This window comes from Mauremys reevesii, linkage group 1 (assembly GCF_016161935.1).
Source record: "Mauremys reevesii isolate NIE-2019 linkage group 1, ASM1616193v1, whole genome shotgun sequence".
NCBI classification, from domain to species: domain Eukaryota; kingdom Metazoa; phylum Chordata; order Testudines; family Geoemydidae; genus Mauremys; species Mauremys reevesii.
The window spans coordinates 45,449,219-45,467,984 of NC_052623.1; the positions used below are offsets into that span (position 1 = coordinate 45,449,219).

An 18,766-nucleotide genomic window follows, 5' to 3' on the forward strand; every position below is an offset into this window, starting at 1 on the left:
ACTCCGTTTAGCTGCCAGGATTGTAATTTGTTAAAAGGGTTATGGTTAATATAAAATAAAGTTAAGATCCAGGATGAAATTCTAGATCCACTGAATTCAATAGCAAAGCTTCCATTGAGTTCAGTGGGACCAGGGTCTCATCCCAATATCTTAAGCACCACCAACTCTGGAAATGGGCATATTATGCAATTCAGAATCTGGAAATCTAAACTTCAATTTACAGTCATAATGATGCACCCAACATCAGTTATTAATCAACTTTAATACTAACTCCATCTGAAAATCTCTTACCAGCTGTTTTTACAAGCAACACCTAAAATTACAGAAACATAAAGACATTTTTTTAAATTTTGCATTTACTTTATATATAGTTATTTTTCTAGTTCTCCAGCAGTCAATTTTTCCTTTTTGTCATTCTTTCACACAGCAACAGTGAAAATAAAGAAAATAAAATGTGATTGTGATCTGAAACTACTTTTAATTTTTTTTAATTGAACAAGTGTCAACTTGATGGTACCCTTTTAAAAATGCATCATTTTGATTACCATCTTCTTTCCTTCCCCCACACATGCTTGAATTCCAATACAATTTTAGCAGTGAGCCTCTCAAGAGCTGAGAGCTAAAAACCCTTGCTTTATGCTATCTGATGGCTTGGAAGCTCAACTTTCAAATGGTATTAAGCATTTCTCTCCATCTCCATAGGTGCTGGAACTTGGTGTACTGGGGATGCTGCAGCATCTCCTGGCTTGAAGTGGTTTCCATCATATACAGGATTTACAGTTTGGTTCAATGGCTCTCAGCACCCCCACTATACACATTGTTCCAGCCCCCAATCCATCTCGATAGGTGTGTTAATAACTGCTGCTAAACTGAAAACATACTACAGAGGTACCTAGTAGTGGACCTTAAAAAATTCCTTTTAGTATGGATAGATTTCTTCCCAACACTGGTCCTGGCCCAGTGACCAGAAAGAATGAAAATGTTGATCTTTGCACCCTCAAGTATAGTCCAATAGAAGTAGGGTTCCTCTGGAACACAACACCAAACCAAATCAGCCCAGATCTATTGTGAGAATGAAGTTCTTCAGACCATTATGATGAACATCACACAGCATTTAAGTGTTTTCAAAAACCGTGTGGACACCTTACATTAGATTTACTTATGGGAAATCACTGATTTCAGCTCCTGATCATTTAGTATTTTATACAGTGAGCAGGAGTAGGCTTGCTGTATGGGAAAGTTAAGAGGGACACCACCCCACGCCCATTGGGCCATTTAAGGCCCAGGATTTTTCTAATTTTTATAAAATCATTTTCTAAATCCTTGTTTCCTGCGTAGCTGTAATATTAGCTCCATCAGTGGTTTGTTTAATTTTTTAACACTCACTCCTGGCATGGATTGGGAAAGTGGCATGGTACATCCTCCTGACTGGGCAAAGACAGGAGAAACCACAACCGTTCTTTTCAGGTGAGAAAAAACCACTGCAAAATATGCATTCACCACCTCCAGATTAGACTCCGTCTGGGCTGAACATGACTGCCACCAAGGAGCAATTTTCATGCCATGCACTTAAAGGCAGGAGTAAAAACACAACCTTCACTGGCTATTTATTTGGTTGAATTTAGGGTCCTCATTTAAAGCAGTTAACAGAGTCCAAGCTACCTCAAGGAACTCCCATCCATTCACAATCTTCCAAGACATCTATGCTTCATCTAGATTGGACCGGTTAAGATTATGGGATGCAGGGACAAAGTATTTTCAGAAACAGGACACCAGCTGTGGAATCCTTAACATGAGATTATATCGACTCTGACCCTGATGATGTTCAGATCTAACTGCCATACTCATTGAATATGGCTGCCATTAGTAATGGCATCTTCTTCACAGGACCAAGCCACAACTGGGGAAATTGAATGGAAAGAAGTGAAACACAAGAAAGGAATCAGGGAGAGGAGGAAAAACCACAAACATGCACTCCAGGATCTAAGGAGCCTATGAGAAGGTGAGCATAGTCAGAGCTGACTTTAATTGTTGTACAGCACTTCAGATACCTTGTGCCAATATCTGAGACCTGGTATATAAAAATAGTTATAAAAAATTATATGTACACAGTACACTACATTGAATTTCATGAAACATTTTTAGCTACAAGTCCCAAAGCATTCTGAAAGATAGGCAAGCATCCCTGTTTATAGATGAGTGAAGTGTGGTTAAAGCAGAACGTTTTTGAAGTCTGCACTCAAAAGCATGTGTGCATGATGTGTCTTTGTAATACACCCAATTTGTATGTGCAAATCAGGGATCCCATTGTGCTCACTTAACCTTCACTCATTTATGTGCATCAAGTGTTTGCATTCAGAAGTGCCATAGGAACTTCTGAGTGCAGACTTTTAAAAATGTAGGCCTTCATGACATACAAGCTCACACAGTAAGTCAGTGTCGCATCCAGGAAGAGAACTCAATTCAGCATCTGATCCACCTGACCAGGTAACATCTAGTTGCTCCCCCTCAATCCTCCCATCACCATCTGGGTCTGCATCCTGTCTTCCTCTACCCAACTTGTAGAACATAAGCTCACTAGTGCAGAGACTGTTTAAATCTCTCTGTCCTGTGCAGCTCCAAGCAAATGCCAATGGTTGTTATTATGAATTATTTGTCAAGCAACCCCCCCCCCACTTCAGGGAATGTTTTAAGAAGTTGATAGTCTTTGAAAGGTGCCTTGAAGGTCAGTAAATACAAGCTTTGATAGACAAGTAAGTGGAAATAAGATTTGGAATCAAGGAACCATGATTGAGAACACATTGCCATTTAAATCAGGGAACTATAAAAACAAGTGTTTCTGCTTGATGCACAAATGCCAGAGCTTTATAAGTCAAAACCAACACCTCAAATTGTACCCGCACACAAATGGGAAGATGATGCCAACTCCAGAGCACATATGTCAAATACTTCCAATGAAAGATACTGTTTAACACAGAAATAGCCACACTGTGTACCCTGCACCCCCATACAACCCCTCTGTAAACCTGGCTATGCAACAGTGGGCATATTTCAGTTAAGGAGCCAGACATAGTCCCTTTCTTCCGTTTGCTTCTGAAAGTCAATGAGACTTAGGGTGTAAGTCACTAAGGGTAAAATTTTCAAAAGCACCTAAGTCTCTGACAGCTAACTCCTATCCAAGTCACAGTATGGCCAAACACTGAGCTAAACCATTGAACTGCACTGTCCAGTTCTGATGAAACAGATGAACAGCTGAGTGTCATGTGTGTCTTTCAGGCACCCCAGCACACATCCTATTGTTACTCCTACTGTGCCCATAGACACACCAACAAGATAAAAGACAGAAGTGACAGAACAGAAACCTCTGAGATCCCATGACAGCCCATGGGACAGATTAATGGTCATCCAATGCTACCCACTGGAATTACTCAAAGGAAGAAACAGATCCACTCAACAATAAGTCATCTACCCTACTAAAGCTTCCAGCAACAGCAACCATACTTAATGGCCAACAGCAGCAAAGGCAGTTGACACAGCTAGAAGAATCAGCAGCGCTTGTCATTTGACAACATTTCCTTGGGTCAACCACCAGCTGATATAATTTCCATAGATTTACATATACGTGCTGTAAACCCAGTGTAACATTCCTTCTCCCCAAATTCATACGTACCTGATCACAGCCTACATTCACCAATTCCTGCAGCATCTGCCTATTTACTTCTGTAGATGCTGGGGTGCCTGACTCATTAGCAAAAGGCAACAAAGAATATCTGATTTCTCGTAGTGCTTTCTGATAAGGTCCAAACTTGGCTGTTGGTCTCATTTGCTGCTGCCTGGCAGCATCTTTCCCTATTAAAATTTTAGGGTCCAGAGAAGTTTCGCTGCCTGGCCCAATAGGTAATCCCTGACCTGACGATTTGGAAGGCTGCTTTAAACCTTCACGAATCTCTTGTAATCTTTGCCTGCTGTTTCCAGAATAAGTTGTAGCAGGAAAAGTCTTTGGCCTCATTGTTAATCCAGTTTTTTTTCAGCATAAATACAATCTTCTTTCTTTTTAGAATAAAGTAGTTTTAAAATAAGTGTTCCTCTCTTGATGATCCTTAAAACATTGAGTGGAAACTATTTGTTTAGTTCAGTTCACAATCTTCATGGCTCCTACAGAGAATGAAAAACCCTGGAATCATCATTGTGCAGACTGTTTGTACCTGAAACAGAAAAGAAAATATGAACTTAGTCTCACACATTTTTCTGCCTGTTTTAAATGGTTTGCCTCTTAAGGGACTTCAACATGACGACAATGGCAGTTTACCCAGTGAAAGCAGTAGAACCTGAAAGCAGTAGAACCTGACTATACCAGTCCTCAAAACTGAACATCATTTAATAAATTTCACTTATCTGTTTTCCATTCAAGGATCTCAAAGTTGATGAGAACTGGTCAACATTTTTCAGGTAAAAATTTTTTTTAATGTAAAATGAACTTTTTTAGAAATTAAATTTTCAAAGAAAAGAGTTATTTCTCTGGAAATTTTTGATTTTCAAAAACCAAAAATATTTTCAGTTTTCAAAAACTGACAACCAACAACCTAAAACTTTAAAAATCTCACTGTATTTAAAAAGCTTGGTGGCAAGTTTCCTGTACAGCTGCATAACTAGAAACAGGCCAAATCTATCTTTTATTTCATAGTTAGCGAAGAGTATATTCATGCTGAGGCTTTGTATGTCAAAATCTTGCCTGAAGAAAAGTTCTTGTTTGTCTTACAATAGCTGAGTTATAAATCCCAGAAAAGGAGATTTATAATGGCAATACTGACAACTCTAACTATAGCATTTCCTACTATTTCAAAACCAAGGTCAGCAGCAACAAGACATTCTGACATTCCTCTTTAACATCTAAATAAATCTTGAAGATGAAGAACTTTACTCTCCTTCAGTAATACCTTGCTCCACTGAGTCAGGTACAACTTAGTGTGAGTAACTAATCTGATTCTTGCAGCATAGGGTTTTTGCATACTAATCTTGAGCAAAGGTGCCGAATCTAAATTAAGATGAGTAGTGACAAATAATAAAAATCCTAATCTGGAAACAAGGAAAGACTGCTAGCTTGTCAATCACAAGTATGCTTACTCTGACACACGAAAGGACACTCAATTCAGTTTCTGAGCTCTTTGGTGGGGTGTTTGTATCATCATATGTCTTTATATAATGCCTAGCACAATGAGGCTCTGACCCTGATGGGGGTCTCCTGCCATTACCATAATAATAAATATTAAATAGAAGATTCAAAAGAAGATTAAAAGATCCACCACACTACTGAAACTGCTTCCACACCTCTGCAGCTGCCACTGTTTGGCTGAAAGTTTTAGCCTCAAAAGGAGAGTTCTTCCATAAAGATTATAATCCATCATTTTCACATGCTTATATCAAAGTGCCCAACGGACCCTTAACTCTAACTTCTGCTATTGTGAAAACTATAGTATTTCTCATCTTTAGCTGGCTGCCAAAAGAGTACTGCCAGGGCTTTAAATCAAATGTATCCTTTAACTTTGCTCACTGTTCTCCAACTTAGGGGCCAATGAAACCATCACAGAGCTTGGAGAACATTTCCAGATTTACACCATACATCCTCATCGCCCATCCTGCTGGCCACTATCGTGAAGGCCACGGGGGTCTGGACAAGTCTATCTTTGAAGCCCAACATCACTCCCTAATTGGAAGAGGGTTCATGGCTGAGTGACATAAACTAGGAGGACTCAGCGCAGAACAGAACACAGTGGCACCATACACCAAGCCACAGCTCACTTTGAGGAGAACAGACGTGCTTATGAGACAGAAAAGCGACAAAGGAGGAAAGAAAGGATACAACAGTCCAGCCAACAACTATGTCTCCTCCAAGATCACACCTGTCACTTCTGTGGGAAAATCTGCAAGGCGCGAATTGGGCTCCTCAACCACCTAAAAACCCACCAATGAACCCCCGTGGCAGACATCATCCTCACATCAAGGGATAGCGAAGATGACATAAAGCCTTTCCTCTTAACCATGGGCTGAACCCTTTTAAAATGGGAAAACAAGATACTGGAATCAAATCCAAGTCTCCAGTAGGATTGTGCATCTCTTTAAACAGTGGCAGCACTAACTAATATGTTAGATTATCATACAGGAGTAACATCCTCACATAATGTGTCACATGACCCTCTGGCGGCTAATACACACAGAAGATAGCCTATTACACTTATCATCTAGAATTACACATTAGTTAAAGTGGTAGACCTCTGTGCTTTGGTGCTAAGATCCTAGGTTCAAACCCCGATGGTGATCCATGGTAGGTCGTCACTATCTAAACATTTTTTGTTAAAATTAAAAAAAAAAAAAAAAAAAAGTGCCTTAGTGGTTAGCCAGATGACCTAGTACCAGACTCAGGGATACACTATATGAGAGCTGCATTCAACCTGAGATCTCCAACTCTTTGTCCCCCAATTCTTGGTGGTGTCCTGCAATCCTTAATAATAAGTTGTTTGTGTCTAAGTCTGCAATTAATGGTGGGAGGAAGTTTGTGATGAGAAAAAGGGTTAAAGCTACTCATCCATACTGTGATATTTCCTCCTAAACAACAATTCAATCATCAGTTAGGAACAAATCCTGCTCAGACACACACAGTGTGGCTGCCAACGCAGTCAGGGGCGTGGGGAAGCGCATGCAGGTTTCTGAGGGTAAGATTTGGTCCCCCTAAGGTGATAATAGCAGCTAAAATGGACTTTAATAAATAAAAGGCACTTAATATTATTGAAGCCATTTTAGGAATACACCATAACTAAATAGCCTTTCATGGATGAAAATTACACGTACAGTCCAATTTATTACCCAGTGTTTTCTTTCCCTTTCCTGACAGCAGCAGACACCGTATGGCTGGGTTTAGGAGAAAGAACAAACAAGGACTTCTCTCAGACCCGGTGCCAATGTTCAGGCATGGGATGTGATAAAGAGGAATGCAATTCCTCCAACTCCTTGTAACCCAAGAATTGGCCTCTTGCTTACACAACATGTCTCACTGAAAGAAGCTTTGTGGCCCATGATCCAAAGCATGATTCTAATAATGCTGGGTCAAGTCAGCTGGCAACTTTTTGAGCTTTCTTTCTGTTTTAGCAGCATTAACTAACTGAGTGATCAGCATTACATTTACAGCATGAATGAGAATAGCAACAGCAGCCACCATATAACTGTAAATGTGTTTTATATTTTCCAGCAGAAAGAAAAGTTAACTTAGTAGGCAAGATATTCCGAGTATTGGAATAGCAGTTAAATATTACAGATCTGCAAAGGAAAACAAATTGTCTGTGACCTTCATAAATGGTAGACTTAGTTGTATTTTTAGGGGAGAAATAGCTGTGCTGTACTTTTTAAAAAAACCACAGAATTAAATATCAAAAATATCAATTTATATTTATAAGCATGTCTGTATAGTTTGTACTATCCCAATTTTGAAAATTCAGTATCCTTCTAACGTTCAATCTGTCTTTGAAATGAGTGTCCACCTCATGCTCCTACAATCACAAATAATCATTTTGCAAAATTATTTGTGTTTTAAATCATTCTGATTAAACACCATTAAGCTTCTCTTCAAATAATTTTTGTCCATTACTAAATTACAATACCCCAAATAAATAAGTTAGAGTTACCTTCATTACAGCAAGTTAGAACAATTTTTGTAGAGTTGATTTTTTTTTTTTTTTTTAGTTGATAAATACCGACAGAGGTTGTGGTAGTAGACAAACAAACAGATACACTGAATTTAAACTGAAAAAAAAACAGGAGTACTTGTGGCACCTTAAAGACTAACAAATTTATTTTAGCATGAGCTTTCGTGAGCTAAAGCTCACTTCTTCGGATGCATAGAATGGAACACACAGACAGGAGATATTTATACATACAGAGAACATGAAAAGGTGGAAGTATGCATACCAACAGGCAGAGTCTAATCAATTGAGATGAGCTATCCTTAGCAAGAGGAAAAAAAAAAACTTTTTGAAGTGATAATTAAGATGGCCCATAGAAGGTGTGAGGAGAACTTAACATAGGAAATAGAAGGTGTGAGGAGAACTTAACATAGGGAAATAGATTCAATTGGTGTAATGACCCAACCATTACACCAATTACATTACATTGGTCATTACACCAATTGAATCTATTTCCCTATGTTAAGTTCTCCTCACACCTTCTATGGGCCATCTTAATTATCACTTCAAAAAGTTTTTTTTTTTTCCCCTCTTGCTAAGGATAGCTCATCTCAATTGATTAGACTCTGCCTGTTGGTATGCATACTTCCACCTTTTCATGTTCTCTGTATGTATAAATATCTCCTGTCTGTGTGTTCCATTCTATGCATCCGAAGAAGTGAGCTTTAGCTCACGAAAGCTCATGCTAAAATAAATTTGTTAGTCTTTAAGGTGCCACAAGTACTCCTGTTTTTTTTGGCGGATACAGACTAACACGGCTGCTACTCTGAAACCTGAATTTAAACTATATTCCCCAGGCAGGTGTTCCGGACAAATGCATGGCATAACAAATTAAAATACAATGAAAAGCTACCGTCATTAATATACAAAATAAAAAAGTAATGATGGTGTCTTAATACGAAAAGGAGGAGGGGAAAAAAGTTCTAAACGTGTCATAATAAGAATGGTCACCAAAAACCTTTTTAAATGGAAAAGTAATGAGGTGTTTTATAGAAGAAATGAACCAAAATAATTTTCAGGGGATAGAGAATTCCATTCTCCAAAGACCCAACAACAAAGATACAATCCCCTAACAATTTAAGGTGAGAAGGCAGAATCCCTAAAAGACAAAAGGTGTGGTCAGAGCACAAGTAGAATAAGCCTCAAGGAGGAGGGCTCACAATACTTTAAAATAATAGTTATTATTAAGCAATAAAAGTCACTTTAAAAATCATCTGTTCCATCTTTAAATTAGTTTGACATGTCAAAGGTGGCAAATGTAGAGAGCAGGACAGGTATAATAGGATTGTGGTTGTTCACGCCAATGAGAAAAAACAACAGACCACACTGCTGCATTCTGAACAAGCTGCAAATGACAGGAATGCTCTTCTGTGAGCCCTCTAAAAAGGCAGCAATAATAACATCTTGCCATCCCAAGGGCACAGAATTAAAACTTTATTAGAAAATGTTTAAAAACAGATGATACAGAGAGTCTGAAACGTCAGTTATTGGTCATCGGGGGTAACATACAGAGTATAGGGGGATGCTAGTATTTTGGTATTGGACAGCACATAACATATAGTCTGCAATGTCCCCAATGCGAGGTATACGGTGGGTGAGATCAAGGTACAGTCAGAAAGCAGTGAGGGTACATCACTCATACAAAAAAGTTACAGACAGCCATGGGTATAAATAAGCGGGCTGGGTAATGGGGATAGGATGACCCTCACATGGTGGAGTTCCGTTTGGTTGGTTCAGGGCTCAGGGGATAAAGTCCAACAGGGGAGGTTTACAGGTCTCTTCCCCCTTGTGGGTGCACGAAGTCACTCCGGCTCACTCTTGGTATTGGCGGTGGCCGGTGATGTGCTCTGTGTAAATGTCTCTAGACCATTGAATAGTGTCCGAGACCATTAGGCGTCTCATGAGCCGCGTGTAGCGATGGCCCACCCCACAGGTCCTAAGTACGCGTTCATTACAGGGTCCCAGGCACCCAGGGCCCCAACGATCAGAGCGTCAGAGTAAACCTCGTAGCCCTTTGTCTGCAGGGTGTCAGCCAAGGGAGCGTACTTTTTGAGTTTGCAGGCTCAGGCTTCACGGAAGGCCGGGGTCCTATTCTTGAACAGGATCGTCACGTCGATGAGGATGATCTTCTGCCGCTCCTCATCTGTGACGACGATGTCCGGGCGCAGCGGGCTGTCGGTGTCGGGGATGGCGCGATTGACGGCGATCTCTCCCAGGTGCAGGGCGATGGCCTTCACTAGGTGGTCCTGGATGGCGCTGTGGCGCAGCTGCCAGGCTCTGGCGTGGGGCTTGCAGCTGCACAGGACTTGGGGCAAGGTCTACTACTGTCATAAACTAAGTCAGATGCAAGCATCACAACTGAAAAATACCTCTTTGTGCCACATGGCTTTTCTGGAAAGGGCGTGATGAAAAGCAACACCAAGATTCTTAACCTCACTTATCGCCTTTCAGTCAATCCCCTCAACCAGCAGGAATAAAAACAGGGAGCAAGAGTAACCAATGACAAGACTTCTGTTTGACCAGGGCTAAGTTCTGGCATATACAGCTGACAATATTGTTCAAGTATTCTTCTAGAGCAGAGATCAAATCTGCATTGTCAACAAATGAGGCAGAGCTGTGTATCATCCTTGGAATTAATTAATCCCCAGAGCCATATAGAAATAGGGGGCTCTAGTGTTGACAAAGGTATTGTTGAATAGCCCCACATCGAAAACACACAAGCTGATGGGTTATCACTTTTGCTGGCCTATATATCGAAGAAAGGCATGTCCACACTACCCTCCTGTCAGTGCTGCGTGTTCTCACCAGGAGTGCTTCCACTGACTTAAGAGAGGCAGTGCTGGAGGCTGAGAGCCTGGGCTCTCAGCCCAACGCACAGCTCCCCACTGCCAGCTGCCCCCCTGCCAGGCTCTTGGCTCCCCACTGCAGCTGAGCTCCCAGTTCTGAGCTCAGCATCAGCATCGGGCAGATCCCGGGAGCAGGAAGCTAAGAGCCCAGCAGGGAGCGGGAAACCAAGAGCCAGGGAGCAGCTGGTCTCCTGGTGCCCAGGAGTGAGGAATCAAGAGCCTGGGGGGGAAAGAGGGGAAGCCGGGCTCCAGGAAACCGAGGGGGCAGGGGGAGGGCAAGAGCTGGGCTCCAGGCAGTGGGGAGCCAAGAGCCAGGGGAAGGGGGACATCTGAGCTCCTGGCAGTGGGGAGCCAGGAGTTTGGGGGAAGGGAGGGGGAAGGAGGGGAGACCTGTGCTTCCAGCAGCAGGGAACCCAGGCAGCAGCTGGGCTAGGAGCTGGGGCAGCTGGATCCCAAGCAGGGCAGACGCAGCCCAGCTGGGAGAGGTGAGCCCGGGGGGCAGCCTTGCTATAACTGGAGCACCCACCTGCCCCAGTGACAGCCCAGTTTTCTTGTAAATTTCACAGCTCCATCATGAAGCCCTGAAATTGACAAGAATGACAGCCAGCAGCTAATGTAAGTAACAGTGTCTACACAGACACTGTGTCACCTTAACTACACGGACATGAGCCCTACGCATCTCGTGGAGATGGAGTTATGATGTTGATGTAACATGGCACTTACATCGGCAGGAGCAAGACTGTAGTGTGTACACTGACATAATCAGATCACCTAATGCTGTAGTGTAGACCAAGCCCAGGTATCTAAACCAGCTCTCTTGGAAGTTTTACTCCATCTTCTGAGTAAAATCCAATAAAAAAAGCCACATGCTGGTTCATCTGAGCTGGATCCATATGTATGTTGATACACACACCTGCCAAGCACAGTGGCTCATGACTTCTTTTTTTGGAGATGAACCGTGGGGGTGGGGTGGGGGGTCATCACCCATATACCAAAATCCCCACGTGTCATGCCCTAGGTACAGGTGCCCTGCCTACTTTCTTATGCCTGTTCTCTCTTTCACTCCTTTGTCTTCGTTCTTTTCCCCCTTCTCTTCTTGTTTTTTCTTGCTATTCTTATTCATTGTTGCTCTGGGTTTTTTTTGCCCCAAAGTCCCCAGATACATGCTTCAAAGAGCTCACTTATTTACCCTAACAAAGAGAAAGTTACGGGGTGGCTGGATTAGTCTTGGAGTACAAATATTTAATAATGGGCTCTTCAATCTAGCAAAGAAAGGTATCAAAATCCAATGGTTGTAAATTTAAGCTTGACTGAAAATAAAGTATAATTTTTTTAACAGTGAGAATATTAACCATTGGAACAATGGTGGAATCTCCATCACTGACTATTTTTAAATCAAGACTGGATGTTTTTCTAAAAGTTCTGTTTTAGGAATTATTTTGGGGAAATTCTATGGCCCGTGTTATACAGGATGTCAGCCTAGATGATCACAATGGTCCCTTCTGGGCTTGGAATCTATGGATCTAACTTTGCCTCCCTGTTCCTCTACTGACACAGGCTAAATGCTACTAAGGGGGAAAGGAGAATCAACTGGTGACTATATGGGGCTGGGACACATGCTCTTGAAGATCAGCTTTATGTTTCAAGAGCAGAGACATCTGCTTGTCTATCTGGTCTCGTCTACTTAGACTGTAAGCTCTTTGAGGAAGGGACTGTCTATTACTAAATATATGTACAGCTTCTAGAACAAGAGGGCATAATCTCAGGATCTCTGGATGCTACCATAATACAAATAATAATACTGTGTTACCCATAGCAGCATATTTGAAGTGAGGAGTAGGAATGAAGGCAGGGTCATGTCACTTCTCCCACTCTCACTCTCCTCTATCCCACTAACAGTACCATACAAAATTACTGTGAAGTCCCCGTGGACTGGGGATTTGCACCCTGCCAAAACCATAAACATAGGTCCCAAAATAGCTAGAAGTTTAAATAAGTTAATTCCCATACTTACCCATTCAACATGTTGTAAGCCAGTGATTATATCTTGCAAAGAGTTTATGCAAGACTTTACATTTTCATAGTGCTGGTCATATAAGATTTCAATGCACTTTCCAAATATGTTATTTTTCATTACACCCATTGTACAGATGAGATACAGAGAGGCTCAATCAGGACTTTTTAAAAGTGGCCTCTGATTTTGGGTGACTGACTTGAAATAGTCAAGATCTGAATTTCAGAGGGACCCAACCCCTTGATTCAGTTGAAGTTCTGGGTGGTCTGAGCGTCTGAAAACTCAAATTCAAGGTGTCTCAAGTTGGGCACTGAAAAACTGAGGTAATAAAAATGTTGGCCTACGTGACCTGCTAAAAGTCACAAAACAAACAAGTCTGTGGAAAACGGGAAGCAGAACCCAGGAGTCCTGATTCCAAAGTCCCTTGTTCAATCTAAATAATCAAACCACACTTTCTCTCAGCAGACAGAAACCCTACGAACAACATTCTCGGGCATTGCACCAGCCCACCCTAAATAGAAAGTGCTCCAAACTGTTGGGTGGCTAAACAGCAGAGGTGACTAAAGTGACCCAATATCCACAGTTAATTTGTACAGAGACCACAACCTCTTTAGGCAAAGTGCTGCGGTGAGAGCCCACCCGAAAGTATAATCAAATCTACCACACATTTTTACTCCACTTTCCTTAGCTGTTAAGCAGGAAATGGAAGGCGCCCAGAGGCCACGGGGACGGGCGCAGACGGAGCCGGGAGAGCTCCGGGATGTAAGAGTTACACTCCGAGCAGGTGGGACGTGTAAAGAGTCTGTTTGGAAACGCAGCCCCCACCCCCGGGAAAAGAGCCAGGCACGTCCTCCCCAGAGCGACAAGCCACCAGGCTGCTGCTATTTGGGGTAGGGGAAAGTCAGCTGGGGGCACTGAGGCCTAAGTGCGTGTCCGAGGCGGCCGGCAGGGGCCTCTCCCGGGCCGGGCTGTCACGTTCATTTCTGCTCCAGAGGCAGCGCTCGGGAAAATGTCGGAAAGCAACTGCGGAGCGCAGCTGCCAAGGGGGGCCACGTTCCCCGGCTGCGCTCGGGCCCGGGACAGAGCGAGCCCCGGGCCCGGCGCTGCAGCTCACACACCCAGGGAGCCCGGCTCCCCCCGGCCGCCCGCTCCGCTCAGACGCTCGCCCCGGCCGGCGCCCAACTTGCTCCAAAGTTTTCTCGTCCCTTTTCTTCGGCGCGGACCGGAGCGCGGGGACGGGCCCGAGTCCGGCTCAGCCCCGGCCACCGGGGAGGGCGCCCGGCGATCCCCGCAAGCAGAGCGCGCACTCGTCGGCGGCCGAGCCACCCGGCGGGCCCCGGAGCCCGTCCCCGGTCACCCCAGGGAGCCGCAAGTCCCCAACCCCTAGAGCCGCCGCCTCCACCCAGGCACTGGCCGCGGCTCTTCCCTTCCGCCCGCCGGGAAGAGCCGACTCCCCCCAGGCCACCTCCGCCGATAACTTCTGCTCCCCGCCTCCGGGTCCGGTTCTTCGCCACCGTCCCGGGGTGTGGAGCCCCCAGCTGCCCCTGCCCACCTCGAAGACACTTGCACTCAGTCCCGCTTGTCGCCCAGCAAGGGCTGACCCGGGTCCTGCTCTTCCTCGCCAGTCCCCCAGGTGACTCCTACCCCCACCCCAGCACAGGCGCGCCCGCCCTCTCCGGGTCCTGCCTTTGCCTCGCTCCAGGGAGCGCGGACTCCCCCTGCCTCGCCCCGCAGCCCGTGCCGCTCCGGGGCGCGCTCTGCTGCGGCCGCCGGGACCCCCGGGGCAAGCACCCCCGCCGCGGGCCCCACTCCCTGCGCGCTGCCCGGAGCGAACCTGAGTAGCCCCTGAGCAGCGGCGAGCTGCGGGCCCGTCCCCGGGGAGTCCCCGCCCCGCCCTGCCCTGCCCTCACCTCCAGTCCGGGGGCAGCCGGGGAACAAAGTGCCGAGCCCCCGCGTCGCCCGCCTCGCTGTGCAGTCGGGGTCAGGGAGCAGCGCCCGGGCCCTCCCCGGCGCGCCTCTGCCGGCGGTGCCGCTCGCTCCCCATCGTCTCCGTCCCCGGCTCCGAGTGCGGCAGCGGCAGGACACAGTTGGGACATTCGCTACATTGTTAGCATGCCATTCGCGTCACGTGACCCGGGCGCGCGTCATTCCAGCCCCCCTCCCTTCACATACCAGCGGGGGGAGGGGCTTCTGCCGCCCCATCAGCAAGCGCGGGGCGGAGCCCTGGCGCCCCGGCCGTCGCCTGACTGAGGCGGGAGCCCGCTGCTGTGTCGCGGAGGCGAGAGGCTTCCCCGGGGCACTGAGGGTGTAGGGGGAGCCAGGGGCTGGTGCCTGTGACACCCCGATTCCCTTTGTCCTCGTCCATACACGGACCATCCCTCCCGGAAACTGGGTGTGCAGCCACCTCAGCGAGTTCTCGCCCTAGCCGGCTTTCCCTTCCAGACTGGGCCCAGCTGCAAAGTGCGGGGCTAGAGCTGAACTTCCCCACAGTTCCTGGCTGTTAGGGTTATGGTTTCTGAGTCTGGCCATCACAGAGAGAGCAGCTGGCACACTCTGTCTGCTGCTTGGCCCTGGCCTTTGGGCTTGAGACTCAGGTTTGATTGGGAATCTTGGGCTCCTTCGGCAGGGGCGGCTCCAGGCCCCAGCACGCCAAGCACGTGCTTGGGGTGGCATGCCGCGGGGGGCGCTTTGCTGGTCGCCGGGAGGGCGGCAGACAGCTCCGGTGGACCTCCCGCAGGCGTCCTTGCAGAGGGTCCGCTGGTCCCGCAGCTCCGGTGGAGCATCCGCAGGCACGTCTGCGGGAGGTCCACCGGAGCCACGGGACCGGTGACTGGCAGAGTGCCCCTCGCAGCATGCCGCTGTGCTTGGGGCGTCGAAATGGCTAGAGCCGCCCCTGTCCCGTGCCAGGGGGTGAAAATGGCATTGGACAGGAGAGAGGTAGAACAAAGGGATAGGTCCAATTTAAGGTGACTGTGAAGAAGAATGAGGGCCTGGCCCACCCCTGGAACTCTGCCTACTGGGAACTTGCTGGAAAACAGTCTAATGTTAACTGGAGACCTATTCTTGTCTGGGGTCACATAGTGGATAATATACAATTCTCCCAGTTTAATAAACAGCAACTTATGTTAAGGTTTAGTTTATTCTCTTGCCATGGCACAGAGAAGCCTTGGAAACAGGTGCTGGGAAGAGACAAAGCAATCTTAGGCTTTACAGTTTTCCCTTTAGGTAGATATGGATCAAACGGTCACAGTTTGAATTCAACCTCATTACAGAGCTAACAGTCAGCCATGAAGTGTGTATCTGAGCATGCTTCCCACAAGTGCTAGAGTTTTTGCATTTGGGATTCCTGTTTAGTTTTAGCCCATTATAGAGACCTGACACCAAGTTCTGATGGAGATCCAAATTCTCCTAACACTAAGATGTTTAACTCTGGAGATTTGGTTCAGGCCCATCAAAACTGTCTTTTTATGGCATTGTGGCAAATGTGGACATTAATAATAATCAAAGTAGTAATAAAAACAGAATTAAATCCTGCAGTGCTGTTGCAAAGTCCATGGGAGACTTCTTCATTCTGGATTCACTTTAAAGGCAGTGTTTTAAAGTCTCTTCTAGGGAGGAAGGATTTTGCTCTGCATGTGTATTTGCATATATAAAGTTAAGTTTGTATGTAGTCAAGAAGAAATATGTGAGTAAAGTCACATTACGTGTTTGCAGGATAAGGCCCTATCTGAGAACATTTTTTAAATCTCACTTGTCTTCTGTATTTTCAGTTTCTCTCCTCCAAATTGTCGCCACAGCTTGCAAATCCCTATTTCTGAGAAGGGAATTAACTTAAAGTGACTACAAACACACTGCCATATCTCATAGGAAAAAGGTGAACAGAAATTGTTCAGTGTTTCATCTGAAGGGCTGCCAGTTACTTTATATGAATTCATATCAGACTTTTAATAGTGTATTGAAATACAGACTGAAATATATTGGGGGGGAAGGAACCCCTAACCTCAAGGGAGATAGAGAAACCCATTAGGATGGTTCATAGCAGATTGCAATATCGACAGAGCACAGCAGGCTGAAGTGGTTCATTTTGCAATCTTCAAATACCTGCAAAACTGAAGCAAACTTTAATTAATATGAGAAATGCAGCATGGCTTCATTTTCTGAATTACTGCTGTGCTTAACCAATGAAGCATAGCAATGTGATTGCCTAAACTAGGGTATTGCTCAATTGCTGGAGACCTTTTCCTGACAAAGCTCAGGCTGGCTTAAAGGGGCACTGTCACAATCAAAATCACATACTATACATCAAAATTTCCTTTACCTGAGACACTAATGTCATCTACATTTGTCATTTGAAAAAAAAAAACCACCTAATTTATTTTTCACCATTAACATGGTTTGCTTTTTGCATTTCAATCAATTTGGACAGTGAAACTAGACTGGACTATTTCACTTTCTGTTTTTAAGCAGTTTCACTTTCTGGGTCTCATGTAATAGCACAAAGCTGTTGTGCTTTGGTTTCCAACAGCAGAGCTGCACATGTGAGAGAGATGGGAATGCGGGTTGGGAGAGAGAAAGGTCACATCTATCTTGTAGAAAATGTCAGGACAACCTGTTACAAACTCATAATCTCCACACACAATTCACTTTTGCAATGACAATGAGACCAAACTACACCTCTACCCCGATAGAACGCGACCTGATATAACACGAATTCAGATATAATGCGGTAAATCAGCGGGGAGCCCCAGGCCCTTTAAAGTGCCACCCGAGCCCCGCTCCTTTTCCACGTTATATCCGAATTCATGTGGAGCCCCGGGCCCTTTAAATCACTGCTTGAGCCCCGCTGCCAGAGCTCCGGCGGTGATTTAAAGGGACTGAGGCTCCCCACAGCAGCCGGGCTCGGGTAGTGATTTAAAGGGCTGGAGCACCAGGCCCTTTAAATCACTGCCAGGGAAGCCGGTCCAGTCTGGACTGAACCCGATATAACACGGTCTCACCTACAAGGCGGTGAGATTTTTTTGGCCCCCGAGGACCGCATTATATCGGGGTAGAGGTGTATGTATTAACCACATGCCTCAATAATACTAGTCTTGGAGTTCAGAACATGGCTAGAACATGTTTTCATCCCAACTATACAGTTACTGAATGTATAAAGACCAAACCATATTTTAACACAGGACTACTGTGTATTACCAAGGTTCCCCCTCCCACTAGTGTTTTCCATAGTAGGACAGTAGAGTTATAGAGTAAAAACAGTATCATTGCACAGAAGAGAAAATTAATTCAAGGGCTAGAGCATAAGAAAGTGATCTGCCCTGAGGAAGGGGTAATATGGTTCTCTGCTGCTCTGGGTAGGATGTAAATTGTGTCAGATCTATAATCAGCACAGCATGCTCCAGTTCCTACTTGATACACTTGTGCAGATCTGCTGCCAAGCGCATGGGTGGAGGGGGATGGCCAAGGCACCACCCATTTCACATTCTGTTTCCTCCCACTCACCTGAACAGGTTTGGAAAGTAGTGGCTCTGTGGAACTCTTCTACTCCTGTAGGCCTGTCCATGATGAAGGGAGCTTTGTGCTCCTTTATGTTCCAGTGCCACCATGCTAGCTGAGTCACAAATTGGGCCTTTTTAAACAACTGTATTGTATTTAAATTTCAAATCTTACTGCCAAAACACACCTAACAGACAAAGAATTTCAAAGGAGGTAGATGAAATTAAACAAACAAAACAAAAAAAACCCACACACAGTAGTGGTGGCCAGGGGGAATTGGATCACATTCAAACAAACAAAAATGATGAAACAGGAATATGACCTGCAACTGCTAGTTCATTTCTGCACATTTTTCCCCAAAGAGGATTCTAAGTACATATGAAATGGTTTTTGTGATGCAGAAACATTATCCGACTTTATGAAGAATTAATGGACTTTTCAGTGTATTGATTGTACATGGAAAATGGAAAGACAAAAATAATGAAGTGAAACGAGATGTTTGCAAGAAAGAGATGTAGGTTAACATGGTTAAACTGTTTTTAAACCATAGAGCTTGTGTTTAGTGATCTGGACAAGATATATGCATTTCCTCTTCCATAGATGTTACCAATCATTTCAATATTAAGCTTGCTTCAATCACTTTACCATATTTTGTTCACTGATTTTTGAGGAAAACCCCA

The 18,766-nt window shown here is 44.9% G+C and overlaps 1 protein-coding gene across 1 annotated transcript in view; it reads right to left on the bottom strand.

Moving 5' to 3' along the window:
• Positions 1–14,715, bottom strand: part of LATS2 (large tumor suppressor kinase 2) — a 62,949-nt gene extending 48,234 nt beyond the window's left edge. Inside the window, exons 1-2 of the mRNA XM_039503883.1 lie at positions 14,504–14,715; positions 3,671–4,205 (exon numbers count right to left, since the gene is read on the bottom strand). Of these exons, the coding sequence (XP_039359817.1) occupies positions 3,671–4,009 (339 nt within the window). The 5' untranslated portion in view covers positions 4,010–4,205; positions 14,504–14,715. The remainder of the gene's footprint in view (positions 1–3,670; positions 4,206–14,503) is intronic.
• Positions 14,716–18,766: the final 4,051 nt, after the last annotated feature.